At 41.2% G+C, this 25,318-nt stretch overlaps 1 protein-coding gene and 1 long non-coding RNA gene across 2 annotated transcripts; one reads left to right on the top strand and one right to left on the bottom strand.

Annotated features, from left to right (window-relative positions):
* Positions 1-2,960: 2,960 nt before the first annotated feature.
* Positions 2,961-22,182, bottom strand: GPNMB (glycoprotein nmb). The gene is made up of 11 exons (XM_057425775.1): positions 21,989-22,182; positions 15,078-15,227; positions 14,223-14,366; positions 12,784-12,963; positions 11,544-11,702; positions 10,780-11,088; positions 9,235-9,357; positions 8,411-8,513; positions 7,286-7,491; positions 4,711-4,798; positions 2,961-3,946 (listed from the first exon to the last, which is right to left on the bottom strand). The coding sequence occupies exons 1-11, from the start codon at positions 22,056-22,058 to the stop codon at positions 3,793-3,795; spliced, it is 1,686 nt and encodes a 561-aa protein (XP_057281758.1). The 5' UTR covers positions 22,059-22,182; the 3' UTR covers positions 2,961-3,792.
* LOC130608115 (uncharacterized) lies at positions 5,954-24,362 on the top strand. Its single transcript, XR_008974452.1, has 3 exons — positions 5,954-6,885; positions 7,227-7,311; positions 23,735-24,362. It is a non-coding gene; the product is annotated as an uncharacterized LOC130608115 (long non-coding RNA).
* Positions 24,363-25,318: the final 956 nt, after the last annotated feature.

Genomic DNA, 25,318 nt, shown 5'->3' with positions numbered 1-25,318 from the left:
GGGGCGGGCGGTGGCTCGTCCCCGTTTTGCACTTCTCGTCAGTGTTTTCTGAAGGTGTCAGAGCCACGAGGCGGTAAAATGGGAGGGTCGAGGGGAAGTGCCGGTACCCGGACACCGGGCACCAGGGCTCAGCGTGTCTGGGAGGTGGAAAGGAGCAGACGCGAAACGTGGGCACGGCTGTACAAACCCCAGTCGCCGTATCCGCGTTCAAGCCTAGTGCAGGCCTACAAGGGTGCAGCGGGTTTCAAATTAGTACATTTTTCTCGGGGAAAACGTGCTCTACATTTGTAGTTCTCCCATAGTGTTCATGGGTGCAGGGCGGTAGCCTTGCTGTATTTGTTTTGCTACGGGGGATGTTGCCGGGTTAAAAAGCTATGACCTAGGCAAGTTCACAAATTTGTGTTTACTGTGGGTGAAACGTGTTTCCCTCCACCCCCTTCCCCAGAGATGCTGGTTTTTACACTGTCAGTAAAATAAAAGTGTTACTGTTCAGCCTCTTTTACCTCCCTTGCTGAGTATGATGGTAAAACAGCAGTAGTAAGACTTAAAAGGCATAATTGTGTGAGTTGTAAAACCTATAGTGATAAAGCTTTAGTTTCAAAGGAAATGTGACTAAGCTATACAAAACTGAAGTTACACTGACAGGCCACACAGCCTCTTGCAGATTCCTTCAGGGGCTGGTCTTCTTCAGCTTACAAATACTTTTGGTGAGAAAAAAAATGTTGCATCTGATGAGTCTCTTAATTGTGTGCTATAAAAAGTGGTCAAGAAGAAAAGGAGGGAGGAACAAAAGAAGTGGTTTGAAATGGTACTTCATTTTCAAAGTAATCTTTAGCAAACTTGTTAGCTGGCTAATGTTTCCATTTCTCTTGATGACATGTTTGAAACAATGTTCTTTCTAAAGATGATGTACTTCTATGTTTGATGTCCTTTTTTGATGTTATGCCTCCAGAGGGAATGCCTGAAACCTGTCTTCTAACATTTGCTGACATTCACAAATCTGTTGTTTGACAGCTGTTCTTGCCTTTGAAGGACATGAAGTTCATCTGTATCCTAATTTGTTCTGAAGCTGAGTTCCTCAGCTGTCATCTGATTGTTAAGAAAGTCTCCTCCTTCTCAGGTTTGTGGTGCTGTTGCTCTGAGTACTGGGGAGGTTGCAAAAATGGCTATTTAACCAATAGTACCAGATGTTCATAAGTGAGCTAAGACTAAGGCAAATCTATTTGTGTTTCTGTAGGCAGATACTGTTTTGATTGGTAATTGGACAATTCATCAAGTTGCTTATCTGACAGTATCTCTGAGAGAAAGGAAATGTACTCTTTAAAATCATTAGATGGTTTATTTTTCAACGCAGCAGTTAGATTCCATTGTATAAAAGTGAAGATGTAGGAAATGGAAGTTACAGATGAAAAGGCAAAATCAAATTACACAAATTCAATATTCCCACATGATATTTAAAGTAACACAGTGCAAGCTAATCCGTATACTTAGGTTAAAGGATAAAGTTCTTAAAGGATGCCCAAAAGCTGTTTCCTATGCAAAAGCTTAAGATGTCTGTGCTCCAAACATGCAGTGTTTTACTGACACAAGATGCTTTCTACGTATAGCCCAGGTCAGTGGTAGCTGCCATCAGCACTGACTGTAAGCATTATAGCTGTGACAGATTTAATTTTTTCATGCTGCATTACAGGTCATCTTAAGCTTTCCACTAAACCCCTGTCCCGACTCAAACTAATGCAACAAATACAAATTACAGTAATTCCTGTCAGCAGTCTGGCTGATAACAGAAGACATAACATTTGCGCAGTAATTTTTGCAGGAAATGTGTTTTCTATTTAAATCAGAAAGTGGTTTTAGATGCTCAGTTATGGTTAGACAATAGGGTATTACGTTGAAGGAAGATGGAACAATGGTGACTGTGGTGCTGTTAATAATGTAACTGAAATGGCCAGAAAAGAATTTAAATAATTGGAGAACCTGGAAACAAAATAAGAATAGAAGCTGCTGAATTTTAGAACTGAAGAACTAATCTCATAGGTATGATGGAATCTCCATTTTTTTTTTTTTTTTTTTTATATCCTTAAATCATTAAAAGGTGTCCATGCACTGGGAAAATGGTGGTGAATACTAGATTGAGATTAAGAATGATGAGTATTTGACAGGTCTGCTAAGATACCAGGAAATATGTTTATGCTTATATATTGCCTCAGGACCTAAGAACAATATGTATTGAGATCTGGCAGGTAAATAAGCTAATTGTATGGAAGTATAGATCTTCAAAGAATTTAGTGTCTAGAAATGGATTGTGTAAGGTCATTTGCCCCTCCCAATTGAAAGTTAACTTTGTTTTGATTATAACCCTTAATATTAACAGCAAAGCTCTTACAACTGTTTAAAGCATTTTTGGTCTGTTTCATCATCTCAGTAAACCTTATTAGCAGTATCTTCTCCTATACAAATAAGATGCTCTTCTTATCATCCAGTAATCCAGCCTTCAACAGTTTCCTTCTGGTCTTGCACTGTGAAATGTCACAATGCAGAATGATGAGCATGTATGGATAGAAGACCAGATTACTTGGGAAAGGCCTCAACATGAGTTTTCTTAACACAGAACTGCAGCTAGAGTGAAGGCACATTGGTTTTGCAGAAGTTTACACTTCCTAAGCTTTTTGCATCATGCAAAAGCAGAAGCTGGAGCATAGTGCATATAGAACATTATTTACATTCGGGTATTCATTTATTTGATTAAGTGGTTGAAGATGGAGCAGGAGAGAAATGAGAAGGGGAAAAGAGAATTGAATTCTTCCCCTTCCTGCTAGAATCCTCGTTCTGCTGACCTTTGTACATGGAGCACATACCTGCCCTCTGAGGAGCAGCAGTGCCAGCTCAGTGTCTCAAGGCCAACAGAAGCAAAGAAACAAAAGGCAGCATCAGCAATTGCATCTAAGGATCATACATGGAGAGCCCAGCACATGGGCCTCATCTTGTTGCTTGGGTATCTGTGGTCTAGTTTATAGTGAGACTTACACGCTGGTAGACATGTCCAGTAGGAAACTAAATGTGTCCAGCCCTATTTTCTGGCACTGAGGCCAACTGGCATGTAATGAGCTGCATCCATGCTGTTGAACCCTGCAAAACAGGGTGGCTGCTGCCAAACTCCTGGTGGGGCACAGTGCCTCTGGTGGTTCCCAGAATCTGGGGTTTGCTTGGTGGGGAGCTAGCTCACATGGAGCAAGACTGTGCTAGGACCTCCTAAACAGTGTAACAGCGTCAGCAGTTCAGTGGCAATGCCTGGGAATAGGCCATGGCACGTTGCATTCCACAGGCATAACACATGCTTGCCCCCTGTGTCTGTTTTTCTATTTCTTTCTAACTAAGGCATGAATGCTGCTAAGGCAGTAAGTAGCTGTAAGGGACTGTGTGTTTAAGATGTAACTATTTACAAGGTTGGATTATTTGTTTAATTAGCCTTTTTTTAACCACCTGCAGATTGTGGATCTGATCATTTCTGCAGCTAATTAACCTGGAAGTCAGAAAACCCAGATAAAGGGTATGGGGTGAATCAGAACACTCTATCCTAGATCACAAGCAAGAACAGCAAGTACTCAAAACTATATCCTTGTTTTTGCAAAGGACTATTTTAGTGTTTCTAATTGCACCAAGCCCCCAAAAGTTAACATTCCGTCTATATGTGCTTTCACCTTACCCCTGTTTTTTTAATAAGAAAAAAGCATCAAAGGACAGTTCAGATATGAGTTCTATACGTAACCTAACCAGTGTTAGACTAAAGGTTTAAACAATGCCTGGTTTGCTTTTCAGCAGAGGATTTTTCTCAGTGCTACTAGGGAAGAAAATTGCTTTTAAATTGCTGAAGTAAGCAGTTAGTCCCTCATGGTTGTCTGCTTGTCCTGTGCTTCTCTCAATAGGCTTGTATTGCTTGTACCTCCTGCAAGGAATGTGCACAGTTAGTTGCTGAAAGCTGTTCAAATGAAAATTCACATTTAGCATGTGACCAGTGTATAAGAGAATCATGTATTCATGACACATACTCTCTCTCCTCCTTCGCTTTTCAAACCCATCTAATGGTTAACAGTCAGCAGTGGTGACTAAGGCTTGGTTAATGAGAAGGTTCTGTTGCTCTGTGGAGGTGTTTCTTTCTCACCACTGGCTGCAAAGGGTGAGTCTTGGTGCAGTCTTAGCTTCATGAGAAACATCCAAGCTCATGATGCAGGAACACGTGCTTTTGTTAACTACTTTCCTGCATGCCCAGCACCCTTTCCCCAAAAATTTGCCAATTTAATGAAGAATGTTGATGATTAGTTCTTGATCTGTCAGTCATTAACAAAGACTTCTTCTGAGAGTTTTAGACCTAAATTTTGCTAGGTCTTAACTGCATATATGCATCACATCGGGTAGTTTGAGTTTGCTTACTGCTTTCATGCAGTTCCCAGGCCTCCTAGTATTACTGTTTGTGCTTATGAGCACAGAATGTGATTTCCTGTGGAAGTCTTGAATATTTGCATATTTTCCAATGGTTTTGTGGCTTAATCCAATAATCTCATTTTCTTGAATATTTACCATAATATTTGTGAATCACAATAAAAAAGAAACAAAAATATAGCTAATGCAAATTTGTTAGTTTTGTTAATTTAAAGTAATATTTTTGACAGTTCCTTGAACTGTTTTTAATACCAGAAACTAGCAACTTACTTGTAAAGGACAAAAGCCCCAATGGTGGCCAATACTGCCAGCACACCGAGGAAGATAAAGACACCTTCTGTTTTTCCTGATGATGATCCTAGAGTTCAGAAAGTAGTTTGATTAAAAATGAGCCTGGTTTTTACAGTGAAACAAGTAAAAGTGATGTTTTCTTTACAAAATCTGATTGCTGTACAGAGTGAAGTACACTTAATACTTCTAATATGCTAAACGTTGGAGGTCAGTGACTTTGGCAGGAGGTGGTACTTTCACAGCCTAATCAGTTTAATTCTGAGTTCCGCCAGTGTGAGTTAGGTTTTGCCAGTTTTCCCATATGAGTGAGACACATGGCTGCCCTTCCAGCATGGAAGGCAATGGAGAGTCTTGCTGGCACCCCATGAGGTGAGGTTGATTTACTCCTTACCAGTGCTATGCTAGGGGAACATTTACACCAAGAGTATGGGAGATGCAGTCTTTTCATGAGCTTTAATATTAGAATCAGCTTCAGTTTTCTCTTAGAGGTGATGACCAGGGGAAAGGGGATAAAAAACGGGTTTCTTAAATGTTACTGTTTGTTGCAGTCCCATATGCTAAGATTGCAGAGTGTGGCTGAGAGCTTTATGGACTTAAGCTTATTTACCTTATCCAAGAGCTGAGGGCTCTGCTATTTTAAAGTGCTCATTTCAGGAATGGAACTTAGAGCTCTGCCAGTTATTGAACTCTGCTCTGATCTGTCATCAACCATTTCACCTACATCTACTCCTAATTGCATCATATCTGATGGAAGAAGCCAAATCATTACAAATATTTTTTAAGTTCTGCTAAATATCTTAATTTTCAAGTCCACAGATTGTACCTTTATTGAATTTATGAACACTGAGATGCATCCTTGGTCCTCATATTAACAATAGTGTTTATACAATGAAGTATCTTAGAGGTGCATGTTTGATTCCCTTTTTAGTTTTTTTTTAATTTTTTTAATTTATAATTGCTGTCTATGAAAATCAAGATATCAACTCAGGGTTTACCATTTACTTGGTATATTGCTGTCTATGAAAATCAAGATATCAACTCAGGGTTTACCATTTACTTGGTATATGTGCCTCTTATATTTCCCAGTTTGTTGACACAATTCTTTGTGAAGTCTTGACTTCATTCCTGGTTTACACAATATTTTAGCTGAGACTTTGGCAAAAGGGATTTACCTTATTTTATTAATAAGATAGGTTCTTGGGCTAGTTTTCAAAGCAACATATACTGATGGGATGGGTCTAAATCATAGGATTCAACTCATTCAATAGCAGCTTAAGCAAGTTAAGTGCGGATGTTTTGTGCAATGCCTATGTAACCCAGGCACAGTCATGCCAGATTTCAAGGGCCAGATGTTTAGGCACCAAATACTCAAGCACCAGATAATGGGATTTCCAGAAATTCATAAATACTTGCTTTCTCTTGAACTGAGTGGAAAATTGTGGCACATGAGAAATGTTTGCAAACATTAGATGGGCTCCCTCAGAAGATTACTCAAATCAGCAACCTCTCTTAGATCCTAACTCTGCTTTGATTATAGCGGAAGCCCCAAAATGCATCTTAGATTTACCCTCTGGAGGAAACCTAGGAAGACCAGCCTTGTTAGGCTAAAGTTAGCTTCTGTGAATACAGTTCTGAAAAGTCTTGCTGCGTACTGATTGTCATCTGTAGGAGCTGGAATGCATTTATAGGTCAGGCATTGTGCCTTAGTCATCACAAATTGATTTTGGTACAACTAAATTTATACCTAGATTAAATAAAATCAGCCAAAACTACTGTGGCAAAGGGTCAGTTGCTTGGCTGATAGTAATTAAAGAGTTCAGAAGAGTCACTAGGACATTGTCGTGGGAGGTCAGGAGAGGAATGGAGTGTGAGCAGAGAGACAGCATGATCATTTAGACTTCTGACTGAGGCTGAGTTTAATACCTGGTTCTGTTAAAGACTGCTTGGATAATCATGAGCAAGACATAGTGATACTCATCCAACCAAAGGGAAACCTCCTGTTCTGAAATAGTTACCCTGGCCAGACTGTACACAGTCTTTCCAGAACCTGATTCATCTTTTCCTCATGTAGAAATAGAAACCTGGTCAAGGTTAATGGGCTACATAGAGGACCCAAGGCAGCCAGCTCAGCTACAGACTTTGATTCCGTCTCAAGTGAGCTGAATTCCTCGCTGTTTCTCTTATTTCTCCATGTGTGGATAGGCTGACTGGCCTGTCCCTACGTGCTTTTCTGCCCAACAGAATTATTCTGTGGAAAAATAAGTTATGGCTTAAGAACTGTTTATAGTCTGTGATACTGAAGGATTTGTATAATTACTGTACTCATTGGATCGTAAACATCAATGAAGCCAAGTACTAATATCTGAAATTCCCATAGGGAAATAATTGTGTCTTTATCTTTGCCTGGACTCTTACAAAAACTGGTGCAGTCTCAGCTGAGGCCTCCAGGCATAACCAAACCCCCATATAAATTCCTGTGCTCTTTTCCCCTGCAGAGAAGTAACCACCAGGAGAAGCTATTCACAGATGACCCACATCTGCTCTGTGGACTCACCTCCATTTACAGAAATCAGCGCGCTGGTAAGGGCTTGACTTGTGTCATCCCCCAAGGTGATGTTTATGCAGTATGTTCCAGGTTCCTCAAAAGCTCTCCTGATGGTGAGTAAGCATTCATCAGTGATGGTGACGGGGTCACATACCACAGACTTGGACTCCTGACATGTGGGGTCAGAAACTACTGTGCAGACGTCTGTGGGGAGACTGAGATGGGAAGAGAGAAGAACACATTACATCTCTGGAGTGACCTTAGCCCAGTTTATAGACACATTGCACTCATGCCCCAGTTTTATGCTGGTGTATTTTTACTGAAATGAGTGGCACTATAAAGATTTAAGAGTGTTTTATTAATATATTATGTATTTATTTTATACATAGCTGTACATTGTGTGTGTATATATATATCTATCTCTGTGTTTTTTTTTCTATAAAATGCATATATGCAATCTGTAAAATCATCTGTTTGGTTTACATATCATTTAACATTTTATGGAGATCACAGAATTACCTGCCTCAAAACATCTTATATAATCTGTTACCTTTAATACACATCATTAAGAAAGGAATGTGGATTCTTATGTATAGTATCATGTGCCAAAAAAGTGAACACTAACTTATGAGTGGTTAATTGTTATCCAGTTACATTACCAAGATGATTCTTGTACTTCTCAGTCCTCTCAACAATAATCCCCTTCTAGGAGCTAGGAATATTAGTGCAATGTTTTTCTATCCAAGAAATTGCTTGGACACATCCATTTACTTTTAAGTGTCAAAAAATCATAGACAGAAAGAAGGGGTTTCCTTCCAATTTCAGTAGACTGCTTCCCATTTTCCAGTAAGTGCTGAAATCTTGTCTTGGCCAAGAAAACACAAATTGTTTCTCTCTGCTATCTAGTTGTGTTTTTTTTTTACTGAGGCTTGACATTTGTTCTGAATCCTACAAGCCTGGCACTAAACCCTGTTTTCATAGTTTACAAATGAGACTTGCATTATCTTTAGTTCCAGTCAAGAAATAGAAACACTGCAGTTCCCAGCTTTTGTTCATGCAGCTGTATCTAAGCACAGACTGTGTTCCAGCACCTAATTAAAGAGGGAAGACTGGCAGTTTCATTCACACACTTACCTCCCTTGGCAGGTAACAACAAAGTCAACCAGTGAGTTTTCAGCTTGACTTTCTGTCATCTGGATGCTCATCATCTGTATAATATTTACCTCAAGGATTCCCTCTGGGAGAGGAAGCAGATGTCAGTGGTAGAACACATGACAAGCTCTGAAGTCTGTATGTACGGAACATCAAGTGTTTGGCTGATACTTGGTTCAGGTCTTGTTTTCCATAGCTTTCTCCCTCCCTTAGCACTCCTCTTGAACAGTTTGAAAGCTGAGGGATTTTACAGTGCTTTTGCTTTGGGGCTGCTCCTTTCTGCTCTATTTTATTTTTCCATTATTATTATTTAGTTATTTATTTTACTGAGCCACTTTCCTGTCCCACTCCCTGTGACTTTTGTTCATGCCAAGGCCAATTCAACCTTATGTGACTCCCACCAGGCTAGTATGTTCCAGGTGTGGCAGGTTCAGAAGCTGATTATATAGAAAGTAGTGGTATGGTGCACATACCCACTAGCCATTTTCCAGCCTGAGTGCCTGGAAACACCGTATGTAGCATAGGGGGAGCCATCAGCAGGCATCCAGACCAGTGCCTGGCCTTGCATCTCTGAAATCAAGAGTCTATAATCTCTGCTATTTAGGTCTTGGCAGAGCGTGTAAAGAAACCAAAGTCAGCCAGTTAGCTGTCTGTGCATTAATCTCTTAAAATGTCAGCTATGTCCAGAGAAGGATCTTATTGTGGGTCTTGCGTATTTGATAAAATTGAACCTAAATAAATACTATCTCTACCATACATTGTTGTTAACCCCAGTCTTCCATTCAGGTGTTGACCCATATCCTTACCTACGACAGAGATACCACTTCTGTAGTATCCATTTCTGTAAATATGGCAGCCTTCATCTGGATTATCTTCCATTGACTCGACAGTGGTAGAATAGTCTTCATTAGAAGCTGCTCCAGCAATTACTGTTGAGTTGAAGGAGAAAGAATAGATGCATGGCTTTAGAACAAGTTCTGCTTAGAGGTATTCTGATCATGGCCATATGTCTCAACTATATTCATTACCTAGGTCATTAGTCACTTTGGTTTGCAGCTGTGCAGTCACATATGTATCTGTATGGGATCACAGTAATCAGCCTTAAAGAAAACACGTGCCCAGCTGTAGAACCCTGAGGTGTTCTGGGTAGCCTCACTCTAAAAGCCACCTTGCTAGTGAGCCATCTCTGTGAAATAGAAGTGAGACTGCAAGGTTTGATATAATTAAACTCTTCTTTAAAATTCCCAAATCAATTACAGAAGAAATCCAAAGGCCAATAAAGGGTTTAAAATGCTCTTTTAAAAAGAAGGTATTTCCTCATTGCTCTACATTACAGCTGGTGGAAAAATGAAGAGGGGAAGTGGTGAAAATTATATCTTTGCATTCATTTTTCATTCTCACTCAGCATTTTGGTAAAAGCACATGTTAAAATTCTGAAATTTGAAAAATATAGCCACATTTACAATTGAATAGTATTATAACTACCCAGCCTGAAACTGCTGGCCTTTTGCAAACCTTAAAACCACTGAGATGATAAACAAATGCTGAACATAATGAAAGTTATTTTGAAATGTGAAAGTGCATAAATTTAAAGTGGAAAAGCAGTTCTGGGATAATGCTACATGGAAATCCCATATTTTGGAATATGAGTAAGTTTATTTTCTAGTTTAATCCAATCTCATTTAGTTTCAGGTGGATGTTAATACAAACCAGAAAGGAACTGGTTAGAAGAGTGTTGTGAAATACCTCTGTCTCACTTAAAACTTACATCTTACCTCAGAGGGTGGTGCTGAGTAGGCAAGGCTAAAACCACCAGACCTGATATGGTAGAGGGTATAAAACTAAATCTATATGTACTGCATGTCCACATGAAGACCTTATATGCTGTCACTGTGGTGGTAGAACTGGATGTGTCATGTGTTAAATGTGTAAGTGATGGCTACCATAGAATCATAGAAGAGTTTTGAGAATCATTGAATGGTTTGGGTTGGAAAGGACCTTAAGATCATCCAGTTCCAACCCCCCTGCCATGGGCAGGAATGCCTCACACTAGACCATGTCACCCAAGGTTCTGTCCAACCTGGCCTTGAACACTGACAGGGATAGAGCATTTACCACTTCTTTGGGCAACCTGTTCCAGTGCCAATCGTTTCTCAGCCTTTCAGCTAAGATCAAATGTAGTGTAGAGTTTATGCTTATTGATTCTGTCTCTAAACCAATTTATAGAGGGTTTGCAGAGCTTTGCAGCTCTTTCATTGATGACAGTAAAACTTCTAATGGTATGAACCTAGAATATCAGAATTTAGTTTTAGCATAACTCAGAGTATCATCGCTGTTCAATAAACTCTTACCTGCTGAGGTGGGCAGTGGTGCAGTGGGTGTCACTGGCTTACAAGGTACAGGTATGATGGCTTGGACAGTTAAATTTGGAGTGAAGTTTCCTTGCAGAGTATAGGTGTGAGACACCACAGGACTGCTGGCTACAAATAAGCCACTTCCATCTCCAAAGTTCCACTTGTAAGAGATGGCAGAATTATTAAGATAGTAGCTGGGATCATGGATCTTCACATCAAATGTGATTGGTGAGTCTTTGATAAAAATGGAGTCTGAGATGTTGCGATCATGTTTTTGGAACATACTCACAGATACTGGAATTTTGTCTGGAGTGGGGGAAAAAAAGGAAGTAAATAATTAAAGCATACATACCTGGCTGCAAACAACAAACAGCAGCAAAGTTCCTGAACAGCAACAGTCAGAATGTGAGACATGAATATCTTTAACATGGGTTTCTACTTTAATTTGGTTTACTGATCTGAGGGTGAATGTCAGTAGGAAACCGTTACCCAGAAACAAATGAGGAATCCCAGGCATCTGTGGAATATTGCATTTCCTCTCATAAATAATTTTTCATTACAAAGTAGAGGTATCACAACTGAGCTAGATACAAAGGTCAATTACACTACTCAGAGCAATTTACCAGAGATTCCACTTTCATATCAAAAACCTTTCTTAGGCCAATGTCTTCTTTTTGTGCCAGATAATGCTTGTGCTGAATTCTTTTAACACCTAAACAATACCCCCAATATTTTATTACAGTTTATTCTGGCACACTCACCTGTCACAACATAAATGGCACTTGCTCTTGCAATTGGAACGTATGATGAGTGCCCTCTCCTGTAAATGGATACTGCCATCACGTGTTTGCCAAGAGTGATATTTGCTGTGTTGACTGAAAACATTGCTGAAGATCGTCCAGTTCTCTGATAGTACTGACCTGAAACACAACATGAAGTTTTCTCCTTCAGCCAAGCTACAAGTTGTTTTAAGAGAAGCAATATATCTGTGAATCTTGGATTGTCTAACACAAAATGAATAGTTTAGAATTGTGTTTGTTACTTGGCAGGTGGGTTTTGGAAGACTGAATATTTTTACAATGTGTTTACTCCCATTATTTATGTGGGTTTTTTTGAAGGTGTCAGAAACATGCCCCAAATTTCAATAATCTAAGAAAAATTAGCACCTGTATCTTTCCAAAGCAATTTTGTTACATTAAGTCATTAGGATTATGTACTGGATGTTGTTACCTCTTAGGCACTTTAAGTGATCTTGTGTTTGCACTTTCAGTGTAGCAAGAAGATATAATACCTCTTTCTTCATACCCTAGAGCCCTTTGTGTACGTTTGCTTATTTGTCTTTGTAACAGCTCTTGGGGTAGGTATTACCTCTACCTAAAATTTGGGACATTATTATTGTTACTACTCATGCTGATACTGATGATAATATTGATTTAGCCCAGCTAACTTAGGATACTAAGATTTAGTATGTAGCCAATGGCAGGAATAGCCCAACAGTTACATTCCCTGGAGCTGGAAATGCTGAAAATTGGCATCTGCAACCAGAGCAGTACCACACAGTCAGTGGCAGTTTTCAGTTATCCAGAGGCAAGAAGTGCTGCACCATTTAACCAATCTGAAGATACACAGTGCTATGGTCTCTCTTAAAGGTAAGGATCTGAAGTGGCAGTGAGTGGTCAACAAATCATCTGACTTACCTGCTCAGACCCATCTGACCCCTTCCTAGAAAAGGATCTTTGGGTACTACTGAAATTACTTTTCTTCAGTGGTAGTACTGTGAATGCAGATTTAAAGAGAATCTCCTGGTAATTCATGATTTCCAGGCAAAGCAGCTGATGGCCTCTCTGGAATGTGGTGAATGAATTTGGGATCTCCACTTAAGAGTGTGAAATCCTTTTTAAAGGACTTCTAATAACATACTTGACAATTGAGCTGCAGAATGCAGAATGAATATAAGCTTTGCAGTGTCAGCCAAACCAAAGGATGTGTTACGGTACTAACCAAACGTGTGAAACACGTAGACAAAGTTCCTTCTCCTCCAGCCAGGATAATGAGGGAAAGGTCTCCCATCTGGGAATACGTTATGGCTGTGGTTGCTTGTGCAGTTTTCCCAGCCACAGTTGTCAATCCATTCAGTCCAGTTGTAGACATAGACTTGCTGATCTTGGGAAACTGGAAAATCTAAGTGTAGAAATAGGACATGAGAAGTGTGCAGAAAGGCAGGGAGCAGGAGGCGGACACCCCAGTTTACAGCAGTTACAAGAGGTTTTAAACATCTAAAACGAGGTTTTAAACATTCTAAAGTTGTGCTTTGTTTTTTAATGTAAACACACCATTATTCTGGCTTGGCATTATTTTATTTAGAAGCTTAAAAAAGCTTTAATGTCACGTGGGCCAGACAGTTTGAAACTCCTTGCCCAAAACTTGCTGTTGACTACACAGGATGCTACTGTTTTACTGGAGTTAATGGGGCTACCTGAACCTTTGGCAAGCAGAATCTAAAATGGTGAATAGCAATAGCAGCCACGGAAGTGCTGTGAGGAAGTGACTTTGTTTTGCTAGAGAAGTTTCTATGGCACCTTTAAATAACTCAGACATGACTTTCAGTTCCTTTCTTAATAATGAGAAGGCAGTTTCTTTCCCCAAACAGCAAAACAGATCTTAAGTAGAGAATGGATGTCAGCTGTTAACAAAACATTAGGCAATCAAAAAGTAGAACTGAGGCTGACAGAGTTGCTGACATGCCTTGAAATGGAAATTGGTTTGATCTGTAAAACAATTTGTTGAACATTTACGAATTCAGAGGAGGAAAAGTACAGCAGCCTGTTCTGCTCTAGATCCAGAAGCTTCAAACATTGGGATTATGATAGTTTTTTTGCTCTGTGTGATGGTAAATAAGCTGAAAAAGATGATTCTCTGATGAAAAGATTGCTTGATTTTTAAATTCTGTGTTTTCATCTTTGTTTTTAAATCTTAAAATGTGGGAATGTGAGATTTACTCTTTCCAAAGAGTTTTTCAAGATGCAGATAATGGTTAGCGTGTTCTACAATTCCCAACTGGGAAAAATAAATAAACCAGCTGTATAAATTGACAGCTGTATAAATTTTGGAGAACACAGTGTGACTGTGCAACCTTGTGACTGAGTTGAAGAGCAGTAACAGCTTTGTTAGGAAGCAAAATTAATATCACTGGTTTGTGAAGGCAAATCTTCAATTAGTTGGTCATTATATATAGTGGGTACAGAACAGTAAACATACCATAGCAATCTTCTGAGGAGAGAGCCTGGTGTAGCACAGGTTAGACATGAGTGTAGTTACCAGTTAAAAGCGCCATGGCGTGTCATAGGATGTACCTATGTTGTTTTCAAGGATTCATGACCTGTTCACATCAGCAGCAAAGTCAGACACGTGTACAGTGCAGGGAGATTGCAGTTACCTACCCTGGGTACAGTTTCTCTCATATACTATGTTGCCGTCATTATCTTCTTTCTGGCACTTGGGAAACTGGAGAGTTACAACAAAAGTCACATTGGATCCTACCAGTGCTGGGCTGTCAGTGTCCAATTTGACTGTCACCCTTCCGCCTGTAGAAAAGAAAATTGGTCTTCACTGCAGTAAAAGATGCATCAGAGCAGCAGCTACCTGCAGCTGTGCACTATTTACATTAGAAATGCTTTATTGCATCCTCTAAGGGGGTTTATGCTTCTAAGGGGGTTTATGCTTCTAAGTCACTTGCACTCTTATCTAAACCCCAACTTAGAACAATCAGAGGGATTCATCATTTCTCTCCACATCATTTAGTGGTCTGTCACCAATTTCCTTCTGAGAGCTAAGAATATGGAGTTTTACTCATAGGGGTCAAAGGAGAATATTTTTGTTTCTCTCCAGAGATACAGCCTTTAGACCTCAGCTCAGACCAGGTGATGATAAGCAGGGTCTTCACCAAAGTCATCAAGCTAAAGCCCACAATGCCCTACCAAGGTAGCAGTTGAAGCTGTCGGTCCTCTAGGGCGTATTTCAAGTAATGGATTGTCCTAGAGCCATCAATACTTCATAAATATTAATGTCTGAGGCTATGAGTCATGGGAAGTCATTTCCTGTAACAACTCACTGTTCTGCTTCCTCAGAAAATGCCCTGGGAATGGTATCAGAGCCAACTGTCTCTAATTTGCTGTTCCTCACAGCAGTGATGGATATTGCCCCAATGAAAAAGCACTATAGCACCTGTGCACTTCAGTGAGGTGGATTTTCTGGCCAATTTTTTCAGTGTATTTGAAATGCATATGTGCAATCACCTTTCCAGCAGTCCTTCCATCTGGGATCTCCTTCTTTCCAGAAAGGATAAAGCTTTTCATTCCATTTATTTTGATCACTAGACCAGCCTTGTAGCTTCCTGTAGGATATGACAGGAGAAGTACTTCCCTGGCCCAGCACATCTTGAAACCCTGGAGAAGAAATGAACATGCCATGTAATAGCATTTTCCTTACCACTCTAAAAGGCATTGCTCGTATGCTGAACAGCTTTCCTATTATGACTATATTCTTGTTCTGATTAGAAAACTCTTCACTAGGAGAAAGTTACAGAGTTTTATCATTGCAGCTATAAATGTATCAACTATAACCAACATAAAGACAATTCCACCATTGTCAGACTGACACGCTTTTACTTGCACTATTGCAAGCTTTCCAGAGAAAGAATAAAAGAATAAGAATTAAACTTAGCTAGAGGTATTAAAGATAACAGGAAGGGATTCTACAAGTACATAGCAAATAAAAAGCAGACTAGGGAGAATGTAGGTCTCCTCAGGAAGCTCTCAGGAGAACTGGCTACTCAGGATTTGGAGAAGGCTGAGGTTCTGAATGACTTCTTTGCCTCGGTCTTCACTGGCAAAGGCTCTGACCAAACCACCCAAGTCTTGGAAGGCAGATGCAGGGACTGTGAGAATGAAGACCTTGGGTCCACTGTAGGAGAGGATCTGGTTCGAGACCATCTTAAAAATCTGAACGTGCACAAGTCCATGGGACCTGATGAAATCCATCCGCGGGTCCTGAAGTAGCTGGCAAATGAAGTTGCTAAGCCACTGGCCATCATATTTGAGAAATCATGACAGTCAGGTGAAGTTCCCAACCACTGGAAAAAGGGAAATATAACCCCCATTTTCAAGAAGAGGAAAATGGATGACCCGGGGAATTACAGACCAGTCAGTCTCACCTCTGTGCCTGGCAAAATCTTGGAGCAGATTCTCCTGGAAGGCATGCTAAGGCACATGAAAAACAAGGTGCTTGGTGACAGCCAGCATGGCTTCACTAAGGGGAAATCCTGCCTGACCAGTTTGGTGGCCTTCTATGATGGGGCTACAGAACTGATGGACAGGGATAGAGCAGTTGATGTCATCTACCTGGACTTGTGTAAAGCATTCAACACTGTCCCACACAACATCCTTGTCTCTAAATTGGAGAGACATCAATTTGATGGATGGACCGCTCGGTGGATAAAGAACTGGCTGGATGGCTGCACACAAAGAGTTGTGGTCAATGGCTCAATGTCCAGCTGGAGACCAGTAACAAGTGGTGTCCCTCAGGGATCGGTGTTGGGACCGATCTTGTTCAACATCTTTGTCGCTGACATGGACAGTGGGATTGAGTGCACCCTCAGCAAGTTTGCCGATGACTCCAAGCTGTGTGGTTCGGTTGATACCCTGGAGGGAAGAAATGCCATCCAGAGGGACCTTGACACGCTTGGGAGGTGGGCTGATGCCAACCTCATGAAGTTTAACCATGCCAAGTGCAAGGTCCTACACCTGGGTCAGAGCAATCCCATGCACAGCTATAGGTTGGGCAGAGAAGAGATTCAGAGCAGCCCTGCGGAGAAGGACTTGGGGGTGTTGGTTGATGAGAAAATGAACATGGGCAGGCAGTGTGCGCTCGCAGCCCAGAAAGCCAACCGTATCCTGGGCTGCATCAAAAGGAGCGTGACCAGCAGGTCGAAGGAGGTGATCCTGCCCCTCTACTCCTCTCTTGTGAGACCTCACCTGGAGTATTGTGTGCAGTTCTGGTGTCCTCAACATAAAAAGGACCTGGAACTGTTGGAACAAGTCCAGAGGAGGGCCACGAGGATGATCAGGGGACTGGAGCACCTCCTGTATGAAGACAGGCTGAGAAAGTTGGGGCTGTTCAGCCTGGAGAAGAGAAGGCTGCGTGGAGACCTCATAGCAGCCTTCCAGTATCTGAAGGGGGCCTATAGGAATGCTGGAGAGGGACTCTTCATTAGGGACTGTAGTGACAGGACAAGGGGTAACAGGTTAAAACTTAAACAGGGGAAGTTTAGATTGGATATAAGGAGGAAATTCTTTCCTGTTAGGGTGGTGAGGCACTGGAATGGGTTGCCCAGGGAGGTTGTGAATGCTCCATCCCTGGCAGTGTTCAAGGCCAGGTTGGACGAGGCCTTGGGTGATATGATTTAGCGTAAGGTGTCCCTGCCCACGGCAGGGGGGTTGGAACTAGATGATCTTCAGGTCCTTTCCAACCCTAATTATTCTATGATTCTATGAAAAAGGTCTAAAATGTTTTGATCATATCAGAGCAATTGTTTGTATGAATGGATATAACCCTGCAACAATCAGGCTGGTTGTACAGATATTGCTTGATTGATGATGGCTTTGTGCTTGCCTGTAAAACGCTAACAGGATAAATTCACTCAGTGTCTGAATTATGCTCTAGTGGAAGTTATGCCGGGAATTAACTTTGACCCAGTGAAGCTGCTTTGGTGAGTTGGCTGGTTGGTTGGGTGGGAGGGGTGGAATCAATTGTAACAGAAGCTGGTATTCCCAGAAAAGGAAATTTAGAGCTGAATAGTAAATTCAATGTGTTTATAATACAACAACAAAAACATATGAACTTTCATGCCTATTACTTTAAAATGGCTCAGATATTAAATCACTTTAATAACCTCTTTCTTCTCATATTACTACAAATGACGGGCTCAAGCTTTTCCCAGGCCTTCTAGGATCTGTCTTTCTGTCACAAAGTACACATAATGAAAAGCAAAGAAAATAGCCAAGTAACCTGTAGGAACACGTCAATAACTGTGGGATGCCATAAAAAGATGTTCCTAAGTAGGCTCATAGGCATGAATGCCTGGAGGCCTTAAACAACTCTGTCATGTTAATCAAGTAACTGCTGGGTGTGCCATTCAGTCACAACATCAAGGGATTTCTGCTTTTCATGGCTTCATTTTAAAGGCAGCTGATGCTGAATGCTGCTGAGGTTTATACCCAAGTACAACAAAGAGCTGGATCACTTCAAGGAAAATGCAGAGACCTGTAAGAAGGGCAAGAATATCCCTGTTGCTGTAATATAACTGGCTGTGCTGGAATTCCTCCAAGTTTTGGGAAAGGTACAGAGCAGGTATAGCCTGTCTAAGCACAGTCTTTACGGGCATGTGACTCCTAATTTTACTGCGAGGGAGAACCAGAGAAACAGCACTGCAGAAGAGCTGCTTCCTCTTGATGTTTCATTGCCCAGTGAAATTTCTGCTGGGCAGGAAGCACACCCCTTGGCCAGTCCCATCTCAATGGTCTCTCTGAACTGATGCTGGTAACTCTCTCTCCCAGGACCAAAAAGTTCAAGGAAGAGAACAGATTTTGCCTGCAGACATACTCTCCCACAGTCTTTTGCCCTACAGGAACACTCCACAGTCTCACTTAAATCACTTGATCGAGTTTTTCTTCCAAATTTAATATATTTTGATGTGAGCAAAGCATAAAGCGTCATGACTGATATTTATTTCATGGTCTGTATCACATGCTGTATTGTTTTCAGTCTTGATCAGAAGGTAATGTTGTCCTTCAGAAACTTTTGTCAGGAAAAAAACAGATTAGCAACTATAAAAGTGTTTCACAAAGGCTTGTGAAGTTCAATTACATTTTAGGTCATTAAATTGATGTGCCATCTTATTTGAAAGCAAGTGACTGGGGACTTTTCCTGATTTCTTTTTCTCATTCTCTTTGATTTTTTATCTAAAATTTAATAAATAACAATGTTTTGGCTTTGTCAGATCAAAACATTTCAATCATTGTTTTCTTCCCAAATGCTTGATTCATCAACAAGAGCTGGAGCACTTTTAATTTTATAAATGCTTTTAATTTTGAATCTTCAATAACAAGCCTTGAATTCATAAGTCATTTTCTTGTCCAGCTTTGGTAATAATTGTGGTCACTGCTCCTAAATCACAAGCTCCTCAGGCATTTCTGTGCCTCCCTGATGTGCTTTGTTTATTTCAATCAAATATAAAACATTTTACAAGCTTCAGGACAAGACAAAGACATTTTTTCAGGCGAGCAAAGACTTCAGCACTGGTTTCTCTAACACATGGAACTGAAGATTTTCAGTTGCTGAATTTAAAGGACCAAAGGCTTTAATGTATTTCTCCTTTAACAATGAAAACCACTCAAGAACAGATGTTGGTCATAACCAAAATGAGAGCAATTCACTTCAAAATAGAGAGACTAATATTATACTCAAAGGAACTGATTACTGTAATAGTTTTGGTGAGGTGATCATAGGAGAAAAGATCTTTCTTACACTCTGATTGACTTTCTTCCTTCTCATTCTGGTTTTCATTTTGGTGAAAAATGTAGCAAAGACAAGAAATTCAGCATTTCCTGTGATAGTGTGTTAGCCATGACAGAGAGAACAAAAGCCAGTACTGTAACAACAGCAACAAAAAGATGACCCAGCTGAAGAAGTTGAAAGGGTATTATAAGTAAGAAGGCTGATAGGGCTCAGCTAAGATGACGGAAAATAATGTGAGCTTTCTAAAGTTATGTATAGAAAAGTAATAAAGCAGGACAAAAAAAAAAAGGAATTTGAGGAACAACTTAAAAAACATCAAACTTACTAATTATCTTTTTTTTCAAATACAAAAGTAGTAGAGAGCTTGCCAGAAAGTCTGTAGGGGCAAAGGATGATGTAGATACAAAAGAAGCATTCAGGGATAATAAAGGGATAGCATGAAAGTTAAGTATATTAGTTTAAATTTTCATTCACAGAAGAGGAGCGTAAGAGGTTTCAGTGCTAGAATTTTTCTTTGCGATGATGGAGAATCTCTCTCAAAATGAAGTGTTGGCACAAAAGAAAAATAAAATAATAGAGCAAACCAAAATGATGAAGAAGTTGGCTAGATAGGATAGCTCACAAAGTATGGACGTTATTCAAGAGTGAAATAAATGAGCTATTAACCGTAGCATGTAACATCTTGTTTCAAAACTGCTTTAGTGGCCAAGAAACAAAAGTTGGCAAATGTGATGACAGTGTTTAAAAACTGTTTAAAAACACTTCCAGGGAAGATTTAGAGGATTACAAAAAGTTTGAGGCTCAAATTGGAGAAGCTTGTAAAAACAGCAGTGAGGAACAGAATTAGCAGATACAGTGCATTAATATGATATGCCATGAGAGCAGTGCATTCCTCACAAATGGATTCGAGTTACGCTGAGGGAGCCAGAGAGCATGGGAGCAGGGCTGGCCTGCTTGTTATTGTCTGCTTGAGTTCCAGACAGCATTTGGTGAAGTCCCACAGTAAAGGCACATAAAGGGTCTGTGTTACCATGGAGTAAGAATGGAGGAATTCACATGAATAAAGAATTGATTAAGATACATGAGCCAGAAGTTAAAGTGTCCAGTTTTCTCAATTGCTGAAATAATTTTTAATGTTCATAATCTGGAAAACAGATTTAAGCTGCTGAAGAGAGCATCTGAAACTAGTAGACGGAAGGACTTAAGAGGCTCAATGACTCAAGAATAAAGCTGTACTAAATTCAGCATAGTTAAATGTAACTGACAGAATGAGGGGCCCTGAACTAGCTATTGCTACTCAGAAGCAAGGTTTTGGAGCTTTACAGTTTTGAATGCAGTGCTCATTGGTAGCTGTAAAACTATGAAAAGGTTAGATAGAGACCAGAGATGAAATTGTCATTACAGCATTGTAAAATTCCATGTATGTTCATGTCTTAAACACTTCACGCTGCTCTGTTCTCTGCAGATCAAGCAGGGTATAAGGAAACAAAGTTCAGAGCTAGGTGGTGAGGATGCTACAAAGGGTTAGAATTGTTTCTATATGAGGAACAGCTAAATAAACTGTGTCTTGAGCCTGGAGAAGGGGTGACAGAGCAGAATTCAAAGCCAGAATGATGAGCACCATGGAGGCAGGAGCAATTTGTCGCTCTTTCTGGAAGTACAGAAGTTAAGGAGAATGAAATGAAACCAGCAGGTTACAGGTTCTAAGCGCACAAAGGGTATTTCTTCACACAAAGCACAGTTAAGGTGTGAAATTTCTTGCTGGCAGCCTATTGTGTGTTTGTCAAAAATTTACACAGTTGTAATCAAAACCCAAGTGCATGAATGGGTGGAAGAAAAGTACAGGAAAAACTGTTAAATACAATGACTACATCTGACAGAGGCACTTCTAGTGCTGGGAAGGTGTCCTGAGTAAATGCCAGTATACGCTTGCCTGGTTATACACCTCTTACTGTGTCCCATTGGAAAGAGTTACAAGGCTAGATGGACCCTCAGCTGGACCACAGCTTTTAACTTCTTCACTTTCCTTACTGTAGATTCTGTAATTTAAGCCTAAAATCCCATTTCTGGGATCCCAGCCCTGAACTCAGGAACTCAACCTAAGACTTGAGTCAAGCTGGGAGCCCAGAAAAAAGCAAAGGACCAGCCCTGCGCCTGCTCACCGTGGCTTTAGGATTTAATTCCTCAGCTGGGCTCCCCAGGTTTGGGGATCCACAGGTCAGGGCATCCCAGTGGGGAGCACTGCCTCTGACCTGGCTTCTCCCAGCCACAGCTGAGCTGAGCAACCTGGGAGAAGTTCATTCTACATGTGCCCTTCTAGCCACGCTTCAGCTGGGGAGCTATTGCTAGAAATGTGTTGAAGTGAGCCAAGACTGAGCCAAGGCACAGTCAGTGCTGTGTATCTGTTGGAGCTCAGGGAATCAATAACTGAACAGCTCTTGGAGTATTTTTCTAGCTCAAGTGACATTTCTACCCAGAGCCAGACAACCCAAGTGGAGCTGTCACCTCCTGTTTCCCAAGCACACCTCCAGCAACCTCTGCACCTGCACGGAGCAGCCATTCTTACTGCCCTGGCTCAGGACATTGAACCCGCAGGGACAGGGAGAGGGGACAGGGTGAAGGAGGCACTCACGTGTGGCAGCAGCACACAGCACTGCTTCGGCCAGGAGCAGGAATCCGAGGTGTCGGCGAGCACCGCTCATGGTGCTGGAGCCCCTGCGTCGGCTCAGGGGAGCAGAGAGTGCCCGGTGCCTGCACACGGTAACTCCTCCGGTCCCCACTGAGAAGTGAGACTGAAGTTTCCCCACTGCTCTGCTTTCCGATTAAATGAAGGGCCCCGGGACTCATCATGTGATGGAATTAAGCAGAGATGCATGATTTTGTATTCAGCTTCTTTCGGCTCATGTGCTTATGACTCACTCCTTTTGCTTTCAGCATTCCCTGGGATTTCTGAGAGACCTGTTTGGAGCCACACCATTTACCTTGCGGGCATTTTTATACTGGTTTTGCACTATGATCAATTTTTGTACTTAATTTGTTTTTAAATTAGGAACACTTATTTCCAGAAATCCAAATTAACTCTTGCCCCAGCTTGATTTGCAAGCATTACAGCAACAGCTCACTGCATTTGCTGGACCCATCACTACTTAACCTTGTGTCTCTCCCCACATCCTGGGCAACAGCTGTAGACTAAATGGAGATGGGCCAATTCTAACACATCTCTGGCCTTGGCTCCTGATGAGAGTTGATTGTAAAGGAAAATGTTATTTAGACATTTAGCGGGCACATGCATGCACCGTTTAACAACAGCTGCACAATACAATGTGTGAGGTGCGATCACAGACCATATGTAGTGATGGCCAGTCAATATCTAGCTCACAAGTTGCTATGACCTACACACAGACAAGTACTTCATTGTATTTATTTCATGGTGTGCTGAGATTACAGGAAAAGCAGACTTTGCTGCCCAAGCTAGTAACAAAGTACAACCAATGGCTCAAGAGGAATAGCATAATACAGGCAGATTTGCAAATACTACACTTAATGGCTCAAATTCAGGTTCCCCGTGCTTCACCAGCCCAGGTGTTCTCTTGCAGACAGTGCAGCAACTCAATTTTGTGCAGCCCTGACAACCTTGTGAGGTTTCTTCCTTCTGTTTGTAGCAAAGAACAAGCTTTGGTGAGACAACATGGCACGGAAACAAGTATGGAGTTCAGTAGTGTTTTCAGTGATGCCAAAGTATAGCACTGGCAAGTGAGACATTGGCTAGCCAGAAAGCAACAAGTTGGGCAACACTAAAACAGTTTTGTTTTGGGCAGGGCCAGTGGAAGTCTCTAAGTCCAAGTCACTTTCAACGCAATGAAGGCATTTCCCAGTGGAAGGAGGTTTCAGAACTGAGACTACTCACTATTTTGGGGTTTATTTGTTCTTTGTTCCTTCCATTTTTCTACAATTTGCTATTGGTTAGCTGGTTTTGTCATTACTCAGGGCACCCCAGCCAGCATTTTGCTCAGTAACTCAGGCTCTGATGTACACTCGTGCATCTTACGTACATAGACTCTGTGCTTCAGCACCCTCCTGGCTGGAGCCAATCTTCCCTCATCTGCCAGCCAAGGAGAAGGGTGAAGGCAATAGCCTTAGGGATACCAAGCTTGTTTGAACTAAGTCCTCGTTATCTGGCAGAAAGGAGAGGGAGCATAAATCAAAGTCTGTGACTGATTATGCAAAAAAAAAAAAAGGAGTGCAGCATCCTCATGTGATTGTTGCTTTTTTTATTCAATCAACTGTATTCCCAGCTGACATGTCAGGCTTCTAAACCATTCACGATTATTTTTTAAACCATGTAGGACGTTAACGTCTTGCACTCCTTTGTTTCCAGGTTGTTGATCCTAGAAACGAAAAGTGACCTTCAAACAGTGTGCTTCAGCACTGGGGTCCTGATCCAAAGTCTGCTGTAGAGAAAAGAGGTTTGAATGCCCATTCCCACCAGGGTTTTGAGGACCTCCAGAGGAAAACTGCTCACAACAAATGCCTGTTAATTAAAAAGATTATCAGCCTAAAAACAATAACGTTGGTTAGGATGGAATTCTTCACCATGTCATTTGAGACATGAAATTGTTACTTGAAGCACTGAGTGACACTCTCAATAAGGGCCAGCTGGTGGAAATTACTAAACATGTTGTAAATAGAGTTTGGAGGCACTGAGGATCAGGCCTGTGGTTAGAGGAATCAAAACCCACCCGGGCTGGGGTAATGACTAAAAGGTGGCCATGCTGTGACACTCCTGTCCTTCCCTTCTTCCTCCTCAGCTCATGCGCCTTAGACTACGCATTCCTGAAGGGCTGACACGGGAAATGGTTGGATTCGTTTGTGCTGTGGCTGCAGCAGACACTGTCAGCAAGAAAAGAGGGGAGGAGAATGCCATAAGAAGGGAAGAAAGAGGAAGGAGAAACAGAGGTGTAAAAGGAGTGAAGAGAAGACTAAAAAAGCCAAGGAAAAGTATGAGAAGAGAAGGCTGAAGGCTCTGAAAACTGAGCTGATTTCTCGAAGGGTCTCAGCTGTAGCTATGAAAATGAGTCCACCTGAAACACTGAGGAGTTGCTTCAAATCAGTTGATCATCACCAGCTCTTAAATTAACTTTATAGCTTTTACATCATTATTCTTGGTCTCTGAGAAACAGCTTTGCAGATAAAGCAACTGAACTGAATTGTGCAGCTGTAAAAGAGAAAAGATTTAAATTATAGCCTAAATATTCTCCCAGCAAAGAAGAACACATTCAGAGAGATTTAGGGCTTAATCTGACAAAGAAGTGGGTGGGTAGGAGGTGCTTGGTACTTCACAGCTTTAGCACCTCAGTTATTAAAACTCATTGAGGAGATATACATCTCTGCTACCTGAAGGCCTGTCAGATGACAGGGTGTGAACACATCATGTGTACCTGCATGTCTAGACTGTGACAGAGCTGGCATGCTCGCACTGCTATCACACTGCCATCGACATTAGTACAGGAATTGTTAATCACTGCTCACAGAAACCTTAAAATCAAGGGGATAAAAAAAAGGGGGGATTTGAAGGATGAACTTGGCTTTTGGCCAAACCAGCAAAGGAAAACGAGACAATCTTGTTCTGGCAACCATCTACTTTAAGTAAATGCTGTCTGCCATGACCAGTGGTCTCTTGAGGGAACTCTGCTTGAGGCTGAACAAATCCCTTTCTGGGAAGAAGTCATCTGTGTCTCGCATCACACAGGGCATTGGCCATCAGCTGACTGAACTGAACATGTAAACAAAGCTGTGCTGGCAGTCAGGAGTCTTGCTTGTTATACAGGGGAAAAAAAAAGCTCTGCAAAAGCTCATGATCCATTTATGGCACCATCCAGGTCAGTTTGTCACTGAAAAATGAATTAACCATGGACAATCAGGCTTTTAGTAACTCCAGCATCTTCATTTTTTTGCTTTTGTG

Source organism: Pezoporus wallicus, unplaced genomic scaffold, assembly GCF_028554395.1.
Source record: "Pezoporus wallicus isolate ANWC-B61680 ecotype Strahan unplaced genomic scaffold, APGP_CSIRO_Pwel_v1 contig_7820, whole genome shotgun sequence".
In the NCBI taxonomy this organism is placed as follows: domain Eukaryota; kingdom Metazoa; phylum Chordata; class Aves; order Psittaciformes; family Psittacidae; genus Pezoporus; species Pezoporus wallicus.
Note: the sequence above shows the minus strand (reverse complement) of the source record. Positions and strands in the feature narration are given on the sequence as shown.

Excerpts from the sequence above, each read along its gene's own strand:
- GPNMB (XM_057425775.1), bottom strand. The coding sequence starts at position 22,058 with ATGAGCGGTGCTCGCCGACACCTCGGATTCCTGCTCCTGGCCGAAGCA. Across the intron at positions 7,492-8,410 it reads GTTGTTACCTGCCAAGGGAG|TCTCCCCACAGACGTCTGCA; the intron begins GTAAGTGTGTGA and ends TTCCCATCTCAG. Across the intron at positions 4,799-7,285 it reads GCTGATTTCTGTAAATGGAG|GATCATCATCAGGAAAAACA; the intron begins GTGAGTCCACAG and ends TCTGAACTCTAG.